The sequence below is a fragment of the Drosophila navojoa genome, chromosome 5, assembly GCF_054131105.1.
Source record: "Drosophila navojoa isolate 15081-1374.11 chromosome 5, UAZ_NAV_1.0, whole genome shotgun sequence".
Lineage (NCBI taxonomy): Eukaryota > Metazoa > Arthropoda > Insecta > Diptera > Drosophilidae > Drosophila > Drosophila navojoa.
Genome location: NC_142893.1, coordinates 23,785,676 through 23,808,758, shown reverse-complemented (window position 1 = coordinate 23,808,758; position 23,083 = coordinate 23,785,676). Strand labels below are relative to the sequence as shown.

At 38.5% G+C, this 23,083-nt stretch overlaps 2 protein-coding genes across 2 annotated transcripts in view; one reads left to right on the top strand and one right to left on the bottom strand.

Moving 5' to 3' along the window:
- The window catches only part of LOC108653224 (uncharacterized), a 64,016-nt gene that overhangs the window by 30,911 nt on the left and 10,022 nt on the right, over positions 1 to 23,083 (bottom strand). Inside the window, exon 2 of the mRNA XM_018103580.2 lies at positions 9,997 to 10,206. The gene's annotated coding sequence lies outside the window, so the exon portion shown is untranslated. The remainder of the gene's footprint in view (positions 1 to 9,996; positions 10,207 to 23,083) is intronic.
- LOC108652894 (sodium-dependent nutrient amino acid transporter 1) lies at positions 14,370 to 16,584 on the top strand. Its single transcript, XM_018103090.2, has 5 exons — positions 14,370 to 14,801; positions 14,873 to 15,107; positions 15,169 to 15,543; positions 15,607 to 16,250; positions 16,308 to 16,584. Exons 1-5 carry the CDS (start codon positions 14,396 to 14,398, stop codon positions 16,559 to 16,561), a joined length of 1,914 nt encoding a protein of 637 aa, XP_017958579.1. The 5' UTR covers positions 14,370 to 14,395; the 3' UTR covers positions 16,562 to 16,584.

The window sequence follows — 23,083 nt, the reverse complement described above, 5'->3', positions numbered from 1 at the left end:
TATGCATTATACATGTGTGTGTGTATTTGGGTGTGTTCATGCGTGTGTGTGTGGGTACAACACACTTACACGTGTTTCAACGGCTGCTGACTGGTAGTTGATGCTGTGGCTGTGTCTGTGACTGTGGCCGTTGCCATAAAAAAGGCACATGCTAAAATGGCAATACGAAGGACAAACAAACACACTAAGTACACAGATACTCACCCCATACAAACACTAACACACACACACCTCTGCATGCGCTGTAATTGTGCTTGAAAAGTCTGACAACACGTATTTATGCAAGATTGCAATTATGATATAAAATACTTGTTGGGCTCGAACTGCTCGAAGAAAATGTATTCAAAAAAAATAGAAAGAGAGAGAGAGAGAGAGAGTGGGAGTGCGACGAAAAAATGATTATGCTGCCGCATTCTGTGCTCAATGCTCGAGTGCATTAAAGCTGAGTTGTGGCCAACCAGCGTACTTGAATATTTATGTTAATGTGCCAGCAGCTGAGAGCCAAGGTCGCAATATATTTGAAAAGCTGCACAGAGGCAAGCAAATTTAGAATAGAAATATACAGTATATAAGAGAGGGCCTATAGAGCCATCAAGTGCTGTTTGGATAATCTTGGAGGAGGAGTTTACTGCAGGAAAAAAAACTTGCTCAAATGATAATCAGATAAGTATAAAGTACTTTCGGGAAAAGAGATGTAAGAAGAGTTCTCATATAGGTATTTTGAATAAAATATATCAGGTCAAGTCAAGTCAGCATAAGGTGTGATATCTTATCTAAATTGCAGCATAAATCGAATTCGGTATTTCAATTAATTTAGAACAAGTCTTTTTCGTTTTACTAACCATGTTTATTTTCGATTTCACATTTGTTAGCCTAATTAATTCAAATATTTCCATCAATTGCAATCTTAAATGATTTATCTTTTATTCTTGCTTTTTTAATCAAAACTTCACCCCCCCCCCCCCCCCCCTCCCTAATTTGCTTTGCTCTAAAGACAATTTAACTGTAGTTTCCCCAAAATCCACTTTAATGTTGCAAATCACAAGTTTCTTAAATTGTTCATGTCAATTAACGCATTGAACTTTGCTTGACCATTTGACATAAGCTAAATGCGCTTATGGGCGTTGAATGTCCTTTTGTCGCCAGCCATCCTGCGGCTGTGGCAAAACTGTCATACCGTTAATTGGGTTTGACACTAATGAGCGTGCAATCGTTACGTAATTGATTTATAAATGCACCAGTGTACCCATCCGTTCATCGCTCTATCTCTATCTCTCTCTGTCTGTCTCTCTCTTTCTCTCTCTCACACACACACTGCTCAATTGAGTTGAGCACTTGAGTTTATGACGTTGTCGCTATTCCGCGTTAATTGGGTCAGTCAAACAATGGCCGAGAGGGAAGCTATAAACGCCCCAAAATATTTGAAGGCTTTTGCTACTGCTGCTGCTGGTGCAATCGCCAGAACATAATTCAAGCCGCTTGACAGGATAAAATTTGCAGTGGAATAGGAGGAGAGGCGCACACACGCCCGTGTAAGCCCGTAAAAATCGCTCCAAAATGTTTGCGGGCATAGACAGCATAATTATAAGCAGCATCATCATAATTATCACATGGTTGATGATCATCGCGATAATCAGCAACGTTTTTGTCCTGTGGGCGGCCTGCTTGCCACAAGCGCTAATTCCACACAAATTGTAATTAATTTGAATTAATTATGTTCTACTTCCACATGCCAAAAGCAAACAGTCGCCAGCAAACAACATACACATAGTCACACATACATGTCTGTGGGCGTGGCGAATGAGACATATTTTTTGTTTTAAGCATACTAAAGCGTAAGCACACACAAACACACACACAACCACAAATTCACCGCAGAACGGCAGGATAAAGAACGGATTTGGCTGAGCTCCGGCAGCAGCTGGCGAAGTTTTCGTCCTCTTTCGCTGTCTACTTTGGCGCGTCGCACTTAATTCAGCAAAAATATCTATAGAAATTGTATAAAAATAAAGTATTGTTACTGTTTAATTCAAGTATTAGAAACCCAAGCAAAAATCAAGGGACTTTTTAGAAATTTTAATTTACTTTCCTTATTTTTTATTTATGTATACCTTTAAGTCTTTATGACAGCAGACCATGCTTATAATATTTCATTGACTTAGTTAACAGAAAAAAAGCTTTCTGGAGAGCATATTTTCACCTTATTGATTCTATATTACATGAAAAAGACAGAGTAACCATAGTAGGCTGCGTTCAACTGAACTCTAGCTGATGTCCGGAATTACATTGATCTTCATTTAGTTTGAAAAATTACACAATTGGCTACAGAACTTATAAAAATATCATTTTGGCTCTCTACGACCAAATTACGCTTTCGGCTTGTATAACCTTTGAATTACTGAGAGACAACAGCAAACAAGATGCATGTTCTGGTCATAACGCCGAATGGCAAGACAGTGAAGGTAGACGTCGGAGATGACGTCGATCCCGCTGATATGAACCTTGAGGGAATTGTGCCACTAGACGAGGCCAACGACAAGTACCCAACCACCTCGGAGAAGGCACAGATCCACCGGCAGTTAGACTTCATTGATAAGCTGACAGAGCTGGAAAGCAGCGAAACCAAACAGTTCTGCAAAAAATCGTAGCTGGCCAATGGCACTGCCGATTAAATTCAATCGATGGAGTGGAAAACTTACAGCATAACGACAAACTATCATAGGCCAAACAATATATTGGAAAGGAATTTTTATTGTTTAAAGCTATGATTAAGACGTAAGTGATGGAAAGAAATAAAAGCTTCAAGTTCATATATATAAATTTATAAGCGGAACCGGTTATATTTTGGCAACTGTGTGTAGTCCGACAAAAGTGCAGATGACACTAGCTCCATGCGAAACTCGTTTCATTCTATGTATCTTCTATATACAACAATGCGCACTAAAACTCATTGAAATACATAACCAATCTGTGGTCCTTAAACTGAATAAAATATTCCCTTTTATTGAAAAACCCCCATTATATTATTTGCGTCTTTGGTTAGGAAATGAATATTTATTTTCAATCAGTAATTAATTAAAAGAGTATTTTTGTGAAATGATAAATATGTGTTTATATGCATGTTTTATTAATTGGTAAAGACGGTCAAGAACAAGTAAGCAAAATCATGACAGAATTATAGATATTTATCATTATTATTTAACATAAATAATGATAAATATCTATAATTCTGTCATGATTTTTGCCTCTGCCTTATCCAATGAGAGAAGAGACTGAAAATATACAACTGCAACAACTATCGAACTCTTGTTTATTATGCTCAGAGAAAAGACGAGAGAATCACAATTGTCCATCTGGCACAATCAAGGCAAGTTGGCCTTACGTTTGATAAAAAGACAGAAGGGACAGAAGGTTGTGCCTACCAATATGAGTGAGCCATATATTGAGTCTGGTTATGCTCGATCGAGAAGAGTATAGATGTGGCTAGCGGGGACGGGTATGTAACTAGATGCGCAGCCAACTCAAGATTATGCATGATTATAATACGCATGAATTAATTCAGTTTCAATAAAAATACAAATGTCTCTTTGAGTATGAGCCAGTCACAAGAAATAAATAAATAAATACCGACAACTGTTGGCATATGAGTCAGCAAACAGATATTCTTGCATACGCAAACGAATTTGATTATATTTCAAGATGTTTGCTTGTTCATGGAAGCGACAATTCAAATACAACGGTACGAAAGCTTAAATGATGATTTTATATGAACTTCCACATGCTTAGGCAAGAGCATATTTGTATAGCATAATTCTTGAATGTGCGGGTATTTGACTTTGGCAAATCACATGTATCATGCTTATAATTAGGCGTTTGTAGCATTAGCTCTTTAAAACTACAGTGTGCTGAGCCTAACAAAAATAAACCCACAATTAAAGAAATTCAGCTTGAATGAAAAGCCAACAGCAAATGAATCCCACTTGGGTTAGGGTATTAGAGAAGAAGTCAGTGAATGTGGACTTGGTCGTATCACACGTTTGCTCTAATCTCTAAACGAAGTAGACGAATCCAAAGTATTTAGGCGACACGTGCTAAGCAAATTAATATCAGAAATGCTGTTGATGTGTATTCCGAGTCTAGCTTGAGGTGGTGCAAGAGCCGCAAGAGAACTACCGAAGCCACAGCGACAAGTGAATGACATTGTCTGGCACGAGTGGAAATGTTGACAGCAAAAATTTAACGCTTAAAATGCCAAACACACAAATATTTTGACATTCAAAACACAGAGAGAGAGAGAGAGAGAGAGAGTGTGAGACGCACACACGCACATGCACAACCAAAAGGTTGCTGTTGTTCTATGTTGCCTTTTCTTTTTGCGTGGCAAATTTTCCATGAAAATTGCATGAATTGCAGATTTTTATACGCACGAAATGCGCTGCGCTTGGCATGTGACTGGAGTCAACTCGAGTTGAGTTGAGTTCTCCTTCTTTGTGGTTATTGTTGTTGTCGTTGTTTTTGTTGTTGCTGCTGCCGTTGGTACTGCGTGTGCTTCAGTCATTTTTATGGCACCGCCGCCGGCACTTGGTGCAAAAATAGAACCAAACAAAACAAAACACTATACAACAACAACGACTACAACAGCAACGAGCACAGCATGCTCTACATTGTTATAGAATTTGGCTTTAACAGTCGCTTACGGGGCACCTAACAATGACTTAATATATTGCAGTTGCGATATGTGCAATGTGGCGTATGCGTGATGTTCCTTGGCCACAGCATGCAGCCAAAAAGCAGGCAATTTCAGCGCAGGCCAACCAGTAGCAGCAGCAACAACTCAATTATATGTAGTTGTCGAGTACGGGGCGTATGATTAATGCAGTATATATTCAAATGCCAGCCGAAAAGTATGCAACAGTAAACGGCTAACAATCCGACACTTGTGGCACAGACACACACACACACACATGGGTAGTGCAATATATCTGTAGCTGGGGCCAGACAAATTGCTTAGCTGAGCTCTGACCCCCCAAACATAATTCGGCCCATGCAGAGGCAGTCGGAGTGATTACTCGAGTTGAAACTAATTTGTCAGACGAAAACTTTTACAATCAGTCTGAACTTAGTTTATCTTGAATTTGTTTCAAATAAGATAAGATGTATGCTACTTCTAAGCTGTTCAATTTAATTACCTCGATATGAGTGGCGAGATTTGCTCTCGAGATAGCAAAACAGCTGGATCTTATTTGGATTGGATTTACTTGATATCCCATTGATTAAGGTAAATCCGCTTTTGTTAAATGAAATTAACTACAAATAGCCGTTGACGACTGCATAAACAATGCGTAATCTTATTCAGAAATAAGTCGTATCTAACTAAAAATCGCGCATTCCCTCATAGATCCCATTTAATTGTTTTGTCATACTGCACGTTAAGCCTCATATATAAGTTATATTTATCATTTAATAATAATAATAATAATAAATTAAGTATAGTTATATAAAATAACAAACATATATTATAAAATTATAAAACAAATATATTCATATATAATATTTTTAGAATTATTATTTGCTTTGAAACTATTTTATATATTTTTATTGTAGCTTAATACAAATTAGATATTTCTTTTTTTTTTTAAATTAACATTTAGTCTTTTTGATTCTACTTCTATATATTTTTCTGTATTTAAATTAAATTCAACGTTGTACAATTCTCTCATTTAATACGCGTAGAACAACACCCCACGGAGGCATTTCTTACGCCATAGCTAAAAGTAAATCAATTCCGCAAGCATTTTAGAATTTGAAGCATCAATCGTAATTTTGTCACGCTGCATAAATCAAGAGTGACAACAAGCTGCCACCTGGCAAACGCTGCGTATAGGCAATCTGCCAGACCGCCTGCTGGCCGGAATATCCTCAACCATCTGTTTTCGCAGCTGCTCTCTGACATTTGTCTCCTTTGTTTTTTAATGTCCAAACGCTATAAAATTTTATATACTGTCGAAACACAAATTCAACAACAACTGTGTGCGGCAGGACAACAGGATTGCGGTGGCAGCCTCTAGCTTTTACCTTTAGATGTCTGTCTCTGACTTGGGACATTTCGCAGTTGCCAGTCGGAGGTCGGCCGCCGGTAGTAGTTAAGCAGTTGTCATTTCGATTTGTTTGGCCATGATTTATGTCCAACTGGCGCTTGATAAACGACTGCACGCATTTCTAAGTGGCTTTCACTTGGAGCTGAACCGAAGTTGCTAGGCCATAAATTCGCAGTTGGCCGCATGTCTAAATTAGCGTTGAGGTAATTGTTGATATTTTGAGTGTGCATTAAATATGTAATGGTTTATTGCGGCAATAAAGCAGATAACTTAATTACATGATCTTTTCGTAGCCGAATAAATAAGCTTAAGCCACAAATGGGCCTCATCACAAAAAGATACGTATCCGCTTTGCTCTTTGAGAAAAGTGTTGCTCAACATAGCACAAATATTTGAGAAACTTATCTTAAATCCTATATCTCTTCTTAAAGAGTTCATTCTTGTTATATTCATTCTGGATGGATTTTACACATTTGGTATAAATTGATTTAATTATAGGATATTATTATTATTTTTAGATATTTAAAACTGCATATTGTTATTACTGATATTAAAATGAATAAAATTAAATTTATCTTTTTTATGCGGATATAATTTACATTAATTTTTCGAAATAAAGAAATTCAAATTGAATATAAATGACAACTATAAATAAACATTAAACAATTTTTTAAGGACGTGCTTCAATTTCTAAGTATTTTTAGTTGATTTAATTTATATTTATGCTTACTTTCTTTTGAGCAATCGCAGACACCGGTGACTGACAAGGATCCCCATCACAATCTGTATTTCTTGATAATGTATCGCTTAACAACATCTATATAATTGTCAGATATATACATATATATAGTATACACTTAGAGCAACACCAATCGCATATCATCTGCAAGTGCTGAACATTCATACAAAATGTGGCTAACACCACATAAAAAGGTAAGAGCCACAAATGTGTTTGTGGCAGGCAACTCAAATTTTAATTGTATGCGAATTGCCAGCAACTACTAAACTGTATTCAAAGTTTTTGTTTTAAGCACAATTTGCTTTTTTGGTCATTAACTCGAAATTGACCGCAACGGAAAATATTTCATTATATGTTAAGAGCAACGTTGCGTTATACATTGATTACGAGTTAAACAATTCAATTAAAAGTCTATATACATATATATATGTATATATATATATGTACATATATATGTATATACCAATGCTTGAAGAGCATACTAAATTGCATTTATCGCACCCGCATCAATAAATTATTTTTATTGTGCATTCACTCTTTTCTCCATTATTGGTTCTTGATTTCATTTTCATTTTTCCTCTTTTCTTTATTGCCATTTGGTGTGCAATTAATTTATAATAATATTGAAGAGTTTATCTACATTTTTATCACTTGCGCTTTGCTATGAATAATGTTGAATATAAATAAAAAGATCGCACTGAATGCCCAAAGGTTTGGACAATTTACATATGCAGTTGAGTTAATTGATAAGTTAATTAGCCATGGCTAGCGAGCTGCAATAATTAATCTTTTTGTTCAACATGTGAATAATTATGTGAACAGTTTTTATACCCTGAACCCATTGAAAATGAGAAATCAGTGTATAATGGTTTTTTTTTATACCCTGAACCCATTGAAAATGGGTAATCAGGGTATAATGGTTTTGTGTAAAAGTGTGTATGTAACGGGCGGAAGGAATCATCGTAGACCCCATAAAGTATATATATTCTTAATCAGGACGACGAGCTGAGTTGATATAGCCCTATCCGTCTGTCCGTCTGTCCGCCCGTCTGTATGAGTGCGTCGATTTCAGAAGATACAAAAGCTAGAGAGCTGAAATTCGGCATGCATATTCGTGTATACCATACGCAGTACGAGTTTGCTTTATTTTTTTCGATAAATCATCCGATAACCTTTTTATCGAGAATAATCGAAAAATTGATTATGGTTTTTCACACATTGGAACACTTTTAGGCCTGAGGACTTCAGATTTACTGTGTATATACATATAATGAATACAAACATTTTTGTAAAATTTTGGTTACCACGCCCCCCACGCCACCAATTTTAGAAAACAAATTAATTCTCATAATACTGCCAACACTGCAGCGCAGCCCAAGCGCAGTCGCTGCTTGCTGCGCAGTTAACAGAGCGGGCTTATGCGTGCGTCTGAATGCATGTGTATATATGTATATGTGCATAAAAGAAGTAAAGAATGATTAGAGTATCAGCTTGGAGGGTTCAGGGTATCTCCTAGTCAAGCATTCTCGACTAGAGCCTTCTTACTTGTTTTTTATTAAGTCACAACATTTATTGTACTTAATTGGATCTGGATAGCTCTTTTTTTAAAGCAGTCGAAATTATGCTTAATAATAATTTGAGTTATAACAGACCAATTATTAATCTAATTGCATTGTCTAGACGCTGTTCGAAATCAACAATACGACAATATACCCATTTCCCTGTAAAAACCTAAAGATAATGTATAAATAGTCTCCTTGACTTTTTACACAAAAACTTTCTTTCACTAAGCTTATAATATAAAAACAAATTGTAAACGAATCAGGGTGGGTAAAGCGTTTTTATCGAAAATTTCTTCAATAAAAATCAAGTAAGAAAGCTCTAGTCGAGACTGCTCGACTAAGAGATCCCCTGAACCCTTCGAGCAACTGATATTTCAATAATAATTCGCTCATACACACGCACACACACACGTATACAAACAAACACAAGCATACACACACACGCATACAAACAAACACAAGCACACACACACACGCGCACATATACAGGCGATTGCACTTGGGTTGCGCTGCAGTCTTGGCAGTATTATGACAATTTATTTGTTGTATAATTTGAATTCTAGACGTTTAAATGTATGTATATGCCGAGGCTCAAGTCTCTAGTATTTTAAATACGCCTTTTACAAAAATGATGGTGAGGGGGTGGGTATAGGGGTGGAGGGCAAATTATAACAAAAAACGAAATTCAATAAAATGCATCTTAATATACATATTAAATTTGGAAAGTCCAGCTTTAAGGATGTTGGAGATATAATTTTATAAGTAATCTTCGATAAGGTTTTTTATCGATAAAAAAATATCGGAATGAGTCATCGTTTTTTATTGATAAACTTAATATGCGCGCAATATATACGGACATTTAAAAAAAAAGTTGAAGTCTCTGGCTCTTATACCTTCTGAGATCGACACGTTCATACATACGGACGGACGGACGGACAGACAGACAGGGCCAAATCGACTCAGCTTATCGCCCTGATATGTACTTTGTGGGGTCTGCCACGCCTCCTTCTGCCTGTTACATACTTTTACACAAAACCATTATACCCTTTCCCATTTTCAATGAATTCAGGGTATACAAATAAGCCCCTAAGATAAAAGAAGGAATCCAAAAACAAGTAAGAAAACTCTAGTCGAGAGCGCTCGACTAGATACTACCCTAAACTAAACTAATAGAAAAGCACAGACGGAGAGGGCTAAATCGACTCAGCTCGTCGCCCTGATCAAGAATATATATACTTTGTGGGGTCCGCCATGCCTCTTTCTGCCTGTTACATACATTTTAACAAAACCATTATACCCTGATTTCCCATTTTCAATGGGCTCAGGGTATAAAATATATATTATCAAATATATATTTTTATCAATAAATTCAAACAGAAATCAAACAAAATTTCCGCGTAGTATAAATGGATTTTTAAATGCTTTTGTATTCGGCGTGGATCACGTCTTAAGTATTACAAAATCAAGCATCAAAAAGCCTGTGGAAAACTTTTGACCTATTTGCGTTTTGAATACGGGTATTTTTTATTTTTGTTTTCAATTTTATTCATGTATTTGTGTTCGTTTTTTATTATTTATTTTTTTGCGCCTTGCTTACCTTACTCAGGGCAAGTTATGAGCAATTTCTTCCGTTACACGCTACCGCAGTTGTCGTCGGCGTCACAATTGCTGCCGGCGTCGCTGCCAGCGTGGCGAAGTCTGTTGCCGTAGCGACAGCGCTTTTATGTGGCCCAGAGACTCCGTTCAGTGATCACTGGCCTTTTGTCGAGTACAGTTCGTTGATTTCAAATCAAGTTAAGACCAAACCCTGGAAATAAAGTTAATAATATAAAACTGATCAGACGTGTGTGTTTGTGCCTTAATTAGAATCAATTATGCGTTCGGGCTTATATAATTTAAATAATTGAGCAGCTGGCAATATGCGCGAGACAGATATTATGATAGATTGTTTGCCACATGCTTAAAGCCAATTATACAGTCGCGGCTCAAAGTCAAATTGGTAAACGAATTGCCCGTGATTAACGTGTCGCTCCCAAACACCCAATTTGACTGCAAATAAAAAGTAAATAAATATATATTTAACAAAAGGTGTTGAAAAAATTCCTCATCTATAGATTGGGTGCCGGCAACACTTGGTTTGAAAATAGTTGAGGCTTAATCATTAAGCAAATAACTCGACGCAGAGAGAACTAAACAGAATTCCAGTCGCATAAATAATAAAATTATGAAAATAAAAAATAACAAATAAAAAGTCAAAGTAAAGCAAACGAAAACTGACAACTAAAACAGAGAGGAAATTAACTGGTTTGCGTCTGAATTCATCTGTTAAAACAAACACAAATTTCGCTCGTTGAGGAGATTTTTATACGGCGCGCATAATAAGCCCAATGAATACGCCCGTTTTATGGGTCAAGGTTTGATAAAGCCAACATTCTGTGTTTTATGCAGCGGCAATTTATACCTAGTGCAATATTTGAGCAGAGAAAACTCTGTGCTCCGCAGTCTCGGGTAACTAAAACATTATTAGGCTGTCTGCTTTGTTTATCGCATGTGAACATAAAAGTCTTGCCTTATCTGGCTGTGGTATTGTCTGCGTCCTAAGATTCAGCTAGTGCAGCCTGACACAATAACAAATTTATGGCTGGCCAAACGTGCTCAAATAATTAATATTATTATCAATTTTGGAACAAAAGAACAACAAATCGCTTGCGTGTCTCATTTGAAATATATGTAGATACAAGTAGATCATAGAAATATCTGTTCCAATAGTCATTCAAATGCTTCAGTTAGAAATGGAAGTATACGTGCTCTTGGGTCGTCAATTGCTGGCCCAATTTAAGGTGGGTTGCCCACTGTAATTACGAGCGGCACGTCTCGCGTTCCTCGTTCCAACTTTGAACGCTGACATTTCGCAGCGAGGGCAATGGCTTTATTTACCTTCACTTTTCATTAGCTACGAGAACAACAATGCAGTAAGAGCGACAACAAACAGAGGAACAGCAATTGCATCAGCTACAATAACTTTGACGACACGCAGCTGCAACACGTTTTGCTTTGCGCATGCGCAAATGCAATGCCATGCTGCAATGACAACAACGAAAACAGCTACAACAATGGCAGTAGAGATAAACGAAAAATTTGCAAAGATCAACAGAGTAAACTTTTATAGGATTATGTGATGACGCGAATACCCTTCCTATCATTTTAGTATACATACATATATCTATAGGTAAATATATGTTTTTTAAATCCGTAAAATTGTTTTTGTTGTGTCACATGTGTTGATTATTGGTGCCAATTGGTTACTAAAAACAGCAGTTATTGCTATAACTTTTTTTTTAACTTAAAGTAAAGTCATTTTACATGTGCTGATCAAAAGGAAAAATAAAAAAAAAAAGAAAACATTATTCATAACATTTCTTACAATATACTTATTGTTTCTCTCGCCTTCTTTCCCCTAATATACAATTTTTTTAAAGAGTTGTATGTATAGCCTGCATACATATATTGAGAATATAATTACAGATTTTCTAATAAAATAGCTTCAGTGTAAAAAAATGCTATTGCATTATATTTAGCCCATGCAGAATGTTAAAAAAAAATACACACCTCCATAACCTTTATGACTGGCAACTACATAATTAAATTTGAGACTGGTAAAAAGCCGTATACATGTGGCCCTTATCTACCAGCTTCATGAAGAAAATAGGAACTTTGCAATGAAGCATAAACGACTGCGTGATACTTCTGTGCGCCTCTATAACTTCAATTTCTATGAATACAAAAAAAAAGAAACCTATCCTGTTACATACATTTCAACAAAACCATTATACCCAGAATTCCCATTGATCTGTTTTCAAGTCCCAATTGTTTTTACAAATTATTTATTTTCTTTTTATAATATCAGTATTTAATAATAATAAACAAGTAAGAAAACTCTAGTCGAGAGCGCTCGACTTTCAAATTTCAATTTCGATTTTTGAAAAAATTTATGAGAAATTTAATCAAATATATAAAAATTTTGAAGCAATTAAAAAACTACAATACGCAGGATTTGAACCAGAGACCTCGCGATCGAGCCGTGCCCTCTACCATGACGCCACCCCTCTGTTGTTATTTGCAATGTCAAAACTGAAATAGATTCACTGATGCAACGCCATCTAGCAGAACTAAACGAAACTAACTGCTGATGTGATTCTAAGAATGTGCTATTGGAAAACTGCTGTTGCTGCAGCACGTGCGTTTGTTAATTGGCCAAACATTTTGTTAATTTTTAACGTCGATTGACTAAACCGAATTTAATGAAACTTTCAGCATATGATCTACATATTCTATTGAATATTTGGCATTTAAAAATAAAAACATGTCAAATCATTCACAATTAGCTATACTAGCATCTGACCTTCACTGGGGATTCTGGTGAACTCGGACCCGGTATCCAAAATACACCAAAAACCGAAATTGTATAAAATGCATTGGAATATATTTTTAAAATTTGGAGACTATAGCTCTAAAAATGTAGGAGATATAAATTTATAACCTATTGCGCTTGGGTTGCGCTGCAGTGTTGGCGATATTATGAGAACTCATTTGTTGAATAATTTAATTTCTAGACGTACGATCGTAATGAAACTTTCAGAACGTAATTATGATGTTTAAATGTATGTGTATACCGAAGCACAAGTCTCTAGTATTTTATATACGACTTTTACAAAGATGTGGGTGAGGGGGTGGATTTAGGGGTGGTATTTGGAGACTCTAGCTTGAAAGATGTAGGAGATATAATTTTTTAAGTGATCTTCGATAAGGTTTTTTATCGATAAAAAAGTATCGGAATGAGTTATCGTTTTTTAGTGATAAACGCGATATGCGCGTGATATATACGAACATTTTAAAAAAAAAGTTGAAGTCTCTAGCTCTTATATCTTCTGAAATCGACGCGTTCAAACATACGGACGGACGGACGGACGGACGGACAGACAGACGGACAGGGCTAAATCGACTCAGCTCGTCGTCCTGATCAAGAATATATATACTTTGTGGGGTCTGCCACGCCTCCTTCTGCCTGTTACATACATTTTAACAAAACCATTATACCCTGATTTCCCATTTTCAATGAATTTTCAAAAATATAGGAAAGTATCGCAGAAAGTAAAGGAAAAGCAAAAGACCTATTAGATTACAGTTATTCAATACGGCGCTCTGCACTTAACATTTCAAACTTAATAACCATATCCCTGCCAAAGGTAATGAGACTTTCCAGTTATCCATTGCAAACTGAATGAGATTCATATAATACTCCCGCAGGTCTAAAAAGTGAAGTGTAAACAAGTCAGTTAGCTGAAAACAGAGGCAAATGTTACACGATCTGAAACCCGCTTGAGAAACTTGTTTGGCCCTACAAGCACGAAACTGGCAACAAAAAGTTGCATTTTTATTGCTTATATGCATTTTTCTTATATGGATAAGATGATTCAGTGACTTGGTGTAACAATTTTGCATACTAGCGAGGAATTTTATATTTCTGGGAGCCAGATACTTAGTATAAGTTTGAGGATTCTTGTTAAAAATTAGCAATAGATAAATATATTTATAATATGGGGACTTTAACTACATATATGTTATATGTCATAGGAACAATCTCCCATTAAATTATTTTGATATGCAACTTTATTGATTCATACGCGTAACTGCATCTTACAGGGCATCTTTTAGCCGCTGACTCAGAGCCACTCTCACTAGTTGTTTCTCGGGTTGAATGAATGCCGCAAATTGTTATATAATCGATGCTTGAGTCAGTGGGTCACTGACTTTGCTGCATTTGTATTTGTTGCTTGTCTTCGCTGGGTCTGCAAACCGGTTGTCCGCTCCCTTGCCGCGTAGTTGGCTGTTGTTAATTATTATTGAACCACAAAACTTGACCATAAGAGTTAACCTTCAGTTGTGGCGGACTTTTGATTGATTTTACAGCAACATCAACAACAACAGCAAAAACGATGGAGCAGCATGTGGGCTCATCGAATACCTCTACCATTTCCATACCTGGTGCCTATAAAGCCCAAGCGGAAGGCCCAACTCCATTGAAAGACCTCAATAATGGCCACAAAGCGAGTGAGGCCCAGGAGTCACCCGCTGCACCGGATGCGGAGCAAGCCAAGCATCGCGATGGCTGGAATAATGATATTGAGTTTCTCATGTCCTGCATTGCGTTGAGCGTGGGTCTGGGCAACGTTTGGCGTTTCCCCTTCATTGCCCTGGAAAATGGGGGTGGCGCATTCCTCATACCCTACCTCATCGTGCTCATCCTCGTTGGAAAGCCCGTCTACTATTTGGAAATGCTGCTGGGACAGTTTTCGAGTCGCGGCAGCGTCAAGGTCTACGATTTTGTGCCCATACTAAGAGGTGAGTGTGCCTGTGTGAGTATGCGCTTGAGTGTAAATGTGTGTTTATCTGTAATAACAACTTCCACTCAGGTATCGGCTACGGCCAGGTGCTGGCCACAGGCATTGTGACGACCTATTATGCCACCCTAATGGCGCTCACGCTTCGCTACTTTGTGGAGTCATTTTGTCCCACATTGCCGTGGAGCTACTGCCGCGACGAATGGGCTCCTAGCTGCCTGGACTCGGCACCACAGCAGGGCAGCCTTCTGGGCGTGGGCGGCAATCAGTCAGCGGTGCGCACCACCTCAGCGGAGTTTTATTTTACGTAAGTAAATCGGTTTGCGAAATGTGCGATATCAATGCATCTTCTCTATCTGCTCCTCCAGCAACATCATTCTGCGCGAGAAGACAACCATTGACGACGGCATCGGCTATCCCAGCTGGAGTTTGTCGCTGACTCTGGCTGTCGCTTGGCTCATTATAGCCGGCATTATGTTCCGCGGCATCAAGAGCTCGGGCAAGGCGTCATACTTCCTGGCACTGTTCCCCTATGTCGTTATGCTCATATTGCTGGCGCGTGCGCTGACTCTGCCGGGTGCCACTGATGGCGTCCTCTACTTCTTGAAGCCACAGTGGCACAAGCTACTGGAGCCCCAGGTGTGGTATGCAGCTGTCACCCAGGTGTTCTTCTCGCTGGCAGTTTGCTTTGGCAATATTATCATGTACTCTTCTTACAATCGATTTGGCCACAATATATATAGGTGAGCTGATTGGCTGATTTTAATACAAGAATCGTTTCCCATAACTGAAAATCAATTTCGCAGAGATGCCAACATTGTGACCACATTGGACACGTTCACGTCGCTGCTGTCCGGCATCATCATCTTTGGCATCCTGGGCAATCTGGCCTATGAGAACAACACAACTGATATATCGAGTGTGGTGAACGGCGGGCCGGGCTTGGCCTTCATATCCTATCCGGATGCCATAGCCAAGTTCAAGGTGCTGCCGCAGGTGTTCTCAGTGCTTTTCTTCCTCATGCTCTTCGTGCTCGGCATTGGCAGCAATGTGGGCATGGTCTCTTGCCTGACGACCGTGCTGAAGGAACAGTTCACACAGCTCAAGCAGTGGCATATTGTGGTCTTCATATCGATTACAGGGTATCTGCTGGGTCTGCTTTACATCACGCCCGGTGGCCAGTTTGTGCTAAATCTGCTGGACTTCTTTGGTGCAACTTTTGTGGCCCTGGTCCTGGCCATCTTTGAGTTGGTTGCCATTGGCTGGGTGTACGGCGTAAAGCGCGTCTGTCGCGATGCCGAGTTCATGTTGGGCATCAAGACGTCCATCTATTATCGCATCTGTTGGGCGGTGATAACGCCGCTGCTAATGCTCTCCATACTGGTCTACATGCTGGTTCTGTATGAGCCACTGAAGTACAAGGACTACACCTATCAGTCGGGCGTTTATGGTAAGCTCCGCTGTAATCCCAATTAGATCCGCAGCTAATTTAATCTTGTACCCACAGTCTTTGGCTGGGGTCTCAGCGCCTTCGGCGTGGGTCAGCTGCTCATTTGGGCGGTGCCTGCAGTGCGGCGGCAGCCCGTGGAGCTGGGTCTTTGGGTGCGCATACGCAAAGCCTTTGAGCCACTGCCCAACTGGGGGCCAGCCGACCCCAAGACCCTCAAGCGCTATCAGCTGCATGTGGAGCAGGCGAATGTTAGCTCAATGTTCCAGCGCAGCGGTATCTGGCACAAAATCTATGACAATATCTTTGGTTAGCAATAAAAATCTGCTGCAGGGGAGTTGCTCGTTTTATGTGTGGCAATCCGCACCACTATGCGCTCTATATATAGCTCCACATATGCACATACATATATGACGCAACCCTTTCATAATAAAAATCCTGGCTTAAGTGCCAAACGTCGTCGCAGCGCCAGTTGGCCTCCAGCGAATCCTCTAAAGCAGTGGCATTCCGCTAGAGATGGGCTAACTCAAATGAAAGAGCCCGCAGAGCAGTACGATAACACGCGTAAAACTTAAAAAATTTATTTACTTATTTTTTAATTTAAAAATTGATAAAAAAATTTAGCAGGCGGATTTAAAAGAATGAAGCAACAACTTATTTTTTTAATTCCATTTAAATCATCAGTTCATCAATATAATGTATTACTAACAAAGGTGATACGGAAAGCAAGATTAATTTATTACATTTTTCCCTATAATCATTATACATTTACATGCTCCAAAATTTCATTCTATAAGCTTTGTGTATAACCATCATTACTTCCACATACTTCAACATAAACTCTCGTGACTTTCGTGTTTGCTCACGAGCTCCGCCTCAGCGCGTGTGGCAAATGCAGAGCCGAAGCGAAAACAGGCGCAACTATAAAAGACAAGACAATTGCAGCCAGCGGCGCTTTACACACACTCGCACACACACTCACACACACACACATGCACTGATTATGCCGTAAAGGGTAAAAAGTTCTGATTTTATGATTGAGGCAAAAAGTTGCAAGTAGAAAATTGTCCCGAGCGCACAAAACGCATGTGTATTAGCACACGCGTGTGGGTGCTGTAAAACACTTCCACTTCCGTTTCCGCGTAACAGCAGGCGCAAAGTATTCAAGTAATTTGTAAGTAAAAAGCCACCCGTCTACCCGTCTTTCCTTCCCCCTCTCCCTCTCAGTTTGTCAAACGCCTGCTGTGCAGATAAGCAGGCGTATTGTTGTTTTGTTTGTTTTTGTTGTTGCTGGCAGCGAAATGACAAACGAGACGCCTATAAGCATGCAATATAAAGATACCATGTGCCTTAAAAAAACAACAAAATAAAATCATATACACATACATATATAACAAATAGTAGCGTAATAAATCACGCGACTCGCAAGTAAGACACACACAACTAAGCATCTGCATTCATTAGCCCAAACATATCGGCAGGTTGACAGGGCTCAAAATTAAACAGAAGGGAATCTGGCACTGACGACGCGTCGCGACGTGAAGCTTGTCACTTGCTTTAATGCAGAGTATATTTGCTGGCTTCCAAATCCTCTAAATATAAATGGGTTTAGCCTTGCTCAACTAGGAGATACCCTGAACCTTGATTTTAAAACTTTCGCGTAATCATAACGATAACATGATATACGTTTTAAGCCACAAGTCTCTAGTACTTGAAATACGTTTTTTACAAATTGGTGGCGAAGGGGGTCTGATATCCAAAATCTGTTAATTACCAGATGTTTGTATTCATCATATGTATCTACACAGTAAATCTGAAGCTGAAAACACAAAATCCATTTTTCGATTATTCTCGATAAAAAAGTTATCGGACGAATAATCAAAAAAATATGTTAAGCCTGTACAGCGTATGGTATACACGAGTATGCATGCCAAATTTCAGCTCTCTAGCTCTTATAACTTTTGAGATCGACGCACTCATACGGACGGACGGGCGGTCAGACGGACAGGGCTATATCGACTCAGCTCGTCGTGGTGATCAAGAATATATATACTCTATGGGGTCTGCGATGATTCTTTCTGTCCATTTTTAATGTGTTAAGGGATATAAGAATAATAAAAACAAGTAAGTAGTCGAGACTACTTAACTACGAGATCCCCTGAACCCATCGAGGAATAAATACCTAAGAAACACAGACAATCACACACAGAAAATAGTGATGCATTGGCAGCAGTGTGGGCTTACTATGGAAACTTAGTTGGTTAATAACTTTTCTTGTTGATGGAATATGGCCATGAAACTTTCATATCGTGATTATAAAGTGTGTGTATGTGTCAAAGCACAAGTCTCTAGTATTTGAAATCCGCCTTTTAAAAAGGTGAGGGTGAGAGGGTGGATATAGGGGTGAGGGGTAAATTACGGATCTAGGCAAAAAATTTCAAGTCTTTAGCTCTTATATCTTCTGAGATCGGCGCGTTCAATATACTTTTAATTTCAACAATTTTCACATTTTCTGTCACATTTTTTGCTTTCATTTGCCACCGGCCCGCAGCTGGAGTTGCATTTGCAATCCCTTGCTAGTTTAAATTTTCGGCTGTCAAATTAATGTGGCTGTCAACGGCTGACAGCCAGATTCACTGTATTTGTCAGCAGCTCGAAACCGACGTTGTGTAATTGCATTGATAAAATGTATAAAAGAGTGAATAAAACACTGCTCACAGACGCTACTCAGGGATTTCGGCGTGTGCGCAACGTTTGATTTAACCAGATAGCATATGTATATACAAATAAATATATATACATATGTGTAAGTTACCGGAATTGAATGCATTTCGAGTTATTTGTCAAGCCATTGTGTCTTGTTAATGAGTTTTTAATGGGCAAATGCTGAAAACCCAACCTGTGCATTTCATTCGAGTGGATACTTCACAGTGCCACGCCCACGACACTGATCCTGCTCCCGCCACTGCTATGTCATACGGTCATTACTCAAACCTTTGCTAGGCTTACTTAATTTCATTGTTATTCACTGTAAATCAAACATAATGCGATATTATGGCCGCGTCCACACTGCGTATGCTTAATTAAAATATATATTAAATAACTGATTGCTGAAACAGAAACCAATCATTGAATCAAAGTGAATGCAATTTGCGCCCATTCGACAGTATCAATTCGCAGCTCTTGCGCTCCTGCGGCTGCAACGATTTTACCTTTAAATCGAACGTGAACGATGAGTTTTCGATATGTTTCATTATAATTAAAGGCAACCCATAAAGCGTTCAGAATATTTTTAAATATAATTAATTTTCGGATGACATGAATTAATATGTGACGATGAATTCCATACGAGAATTTTATATATTTTATAATCAGTAAGAAATTTTGATATATTAACAAATGCTTTAAAGGTTATTAAAACTTTACATCATTTTTTAGATATATGAAAATATAATCTACGTCTTATTTACTTATTTATTTAATCGCTACAGAGAATTAATTCTAAATAACAATAATAGTCCAGAGCAGCAAAGGCCTTCAGGCATATCTTAGTCTTATTATTTTATTTATTATTTTTCAGATAGTAAATTTTCTGATATTAGCTTAGAGTAGTGACCTAACACTTATGTAGGTAAAACATATATGTATATCTTCAATTTCTATTCAGATGCATTTCCATTACTATTTGTTATATATTTATAGGATCTGAAAACATTGAACTGTCAACTAAATAGCACTGTTTTTTTACAATTATACAACATTTGTGTATGACAGATATAATCAGCATCTACCTTAATCCACATTACACCTATACCCCATTAGGTCGCCTAATTACTGAGTAATTTTCTCCCTACAAATATTTTACCCTGAAACCATCCCTGCATACCTCTTCCATAGTTTCCTTCCTCCGTCTACCTCTCCGTCCCTTTCCTTACTTCTCATTTCACTAATTTCTCACTTCAATTCAGCCCAAAGTAGTGTTTTCAATCAACCGTTTATGAAAACAAAATCAGCTCGAGTGAGAGATAAAAAGGTGCTCTATTGCTCTCCGCACTTTCCCTGGTTGTGAACCAAAAGCTCGACGCTTATCTAATCCAATATTATGCGCATGGCTGAAACTTGCCATCAAATTGAGTTTAAGGCAAATAAAGATGACATTATGATTTACGTGATGTCTGCGCAATATTGAATAGCAGATTTATGGCCAAGCAATAATAACTTAAAATCATAGCGACCTGTTTATGGTCTAGAAAATCAGAGCCACAAAACATTCAGCAGATAAATCAGCCCTAGACGCGGATAGAGGCAGAGGCAAAGGTAGAGGCAAGAGCAGCAACAGCAACAGCAACAGTGGCAGCTGCGAAAAGCGGTAAATGACAGGACAGGTACGCACCGTTACCTTTCACGCACATTTCCCCAAAGTAATCAACGCCATCGCCGCAAACAAAAGGCCAAAAACGCAGTCGTCGGATGTGGGCCATATGGCTGCCAGAGCAAGCTAGTCCCTAAATTCAGTTGGCCAACTTTAATGGGCGACAGTCAAGTGTTTATGTGTGTGCGTGTGTGTCCTAGTGGGCTGCTGTGTGTGTGCGTGTGTGTCCTAGTGGGCTGCTGTGTGTGTGCTTGGGGTCGACAGACCTGCTACTTAGGCACACATTAACTTTTGGCCTTTTGTGTTGAGGCAAACGCTTTGTCTGCCCTGCTGCTCAATTGTTATCTTAGGGCTAGACACAGCTGCCATTACTTTACATTGTTTGTCTTCCCATTCTTTGTCTTTCATTTTTTAAATTATTTAAATAAATCAGCGCACATTTTTTGTGCCAGCCTCTGCTGTCCATACAGATTGCAGGTGATTTAATTTGAATAGCATTTAGCTGAAATTTCCATTCTGCTTCTAAAACGAGAGTCGCGGGATGCATTCGCGCGTTGGCTAAATCCGACAAACAACCGAAAAGGTATTGTAAAAATTTACTGACAAACTTTATAGGCCACAACTGTGTACCTACTCAGCCTGGCTATAAAAGCATAAAGGCACCAACCGGCCAGCCAGCCAGCCAGCCAACCAAGCAGCATATCTGCCTATTAGATTACTCCAAATACATGTCGAAACAAATCCCATAAACGTGTTCCTAAAACAATTTGCAATTTAATGTTATTAACAATGTTTGAAAATTTACATTTCATTTGATCCCGGAGAAAATGGGAAATGGAGAAAATAAAAAACGAATTATCCCATGATAAGCGACATTTAATAAATTTATTATATAAGAAAGGAAGGGAAAACAAAATAATACATCCTAATAACAATTGAAATATATATCTGTAAATGAGAAACGACTGCTGATTCGTTCAAATTTAAGTGGCATGGCAAAATCCTATCATTAATGTATAAATAATATAAATAAAATAATAAAAAAAAAATAAAATATTACAAATAATATATTTTTTTTTAATTTTGAATTTTCAATGTATTTCATCGATTGAGATGGTATCATATTTCGGCTAAAAAAAATTAAGTAAATGAAGTATTAAGATAGATCTTATCAGCAATAGCTGTGACAATCAGAAGAAGGCTGCCTGTCAAACTGGGAAATAACAAGAGTACTGAAAAAAAGATGTAAAATTAATTAGTCTTCTTTGTTCATGGCAATGACCTTTTATACGGTAAATAACGGTACTGAATCCCTCACCAGGCTAATCCATGAAGCGGCATTCACGGCTACTCCACCCAGAGATTGCGCAGAGTCTGTCAAATCACGCGCAGCCCGCTTGATAAGACTACACTAAACAGAGCAGTCAGGGAATTGAAAGACCTCCTTGCAAACCTTCGCAATGAAACGCTTTCTGAGTTCGTCGAAAACCTTGAACCATGAACATGAAGAGATCATTTAAAAGAACAGTTCCTATTCAGGACAATAGCTCAGGTGTGATGCCGACAAAGCCAATGCTTTTGTCGAGCATCTTCGTTTAGGGTGAAACATGGAACTCCTGAGCAGTGCCACAGAGTTGACTGCATCCTGGAGGTGCTCGAAAAGAAAATGCCGCGTTCCTAGATGTGAAACAAGCCTTTGACAGAGTAAGAGTTGGCCGAGAGGAGTCCAGCATTCTCCAGGTTTGTGCGGGAATACCTCAGGGCAGCATGCTTGGACCGGCGTTATATACATTATACACTGCAGAAAATCCAGTGGTACGGAGTCCCTCCCTGATGCGCGGCCTATGCTGACGATACCGTTTGTTTGGCTACATCGGAGGAATCTGCATCCACGATCTTGCAAACTCAACTTGATTTACTGAGCGTTTGGCTGAAAATGCGGTTTATAACGATCAACACCAGCAGATCGGCACACACAATTTTCTCTATGAGAAGAGGTGCATGGCCACAATTCTCGCCAGAGTTGAAAAAAAAATGGCTTACATGACCCCAGCATATCAAGAACAAATGCAAGCTTGGACGACTGTACTGGCATATAGGGAACAAGTCTAAGCATTCCCTAAATCAAAAATTCTAATGTATAAGGCTATGCTGAAACCAGTATGGACATATTGTCTACACGTATGGGGAACGGCCTGCGATTCCAACCTGCGAATAATCCAAAGATTCCAGAACAGAGCACTGCGAATAATCACATGAGGTACCTACACCGCGAGCTCAACATCCAGACAATACACCAAGGCATACGTCAAACTTCAGGAAAATACTCCACAAGGCTGGCTGCCTTTTAGGATAATTCAATTAATTCAACCTTTCCTACACCTCCACCATATAACTAATTAAGTAGCGCCCTGAATGTATACTTTGCAATTTAATGAATGTTCAACAAAGAACAAATTATAAA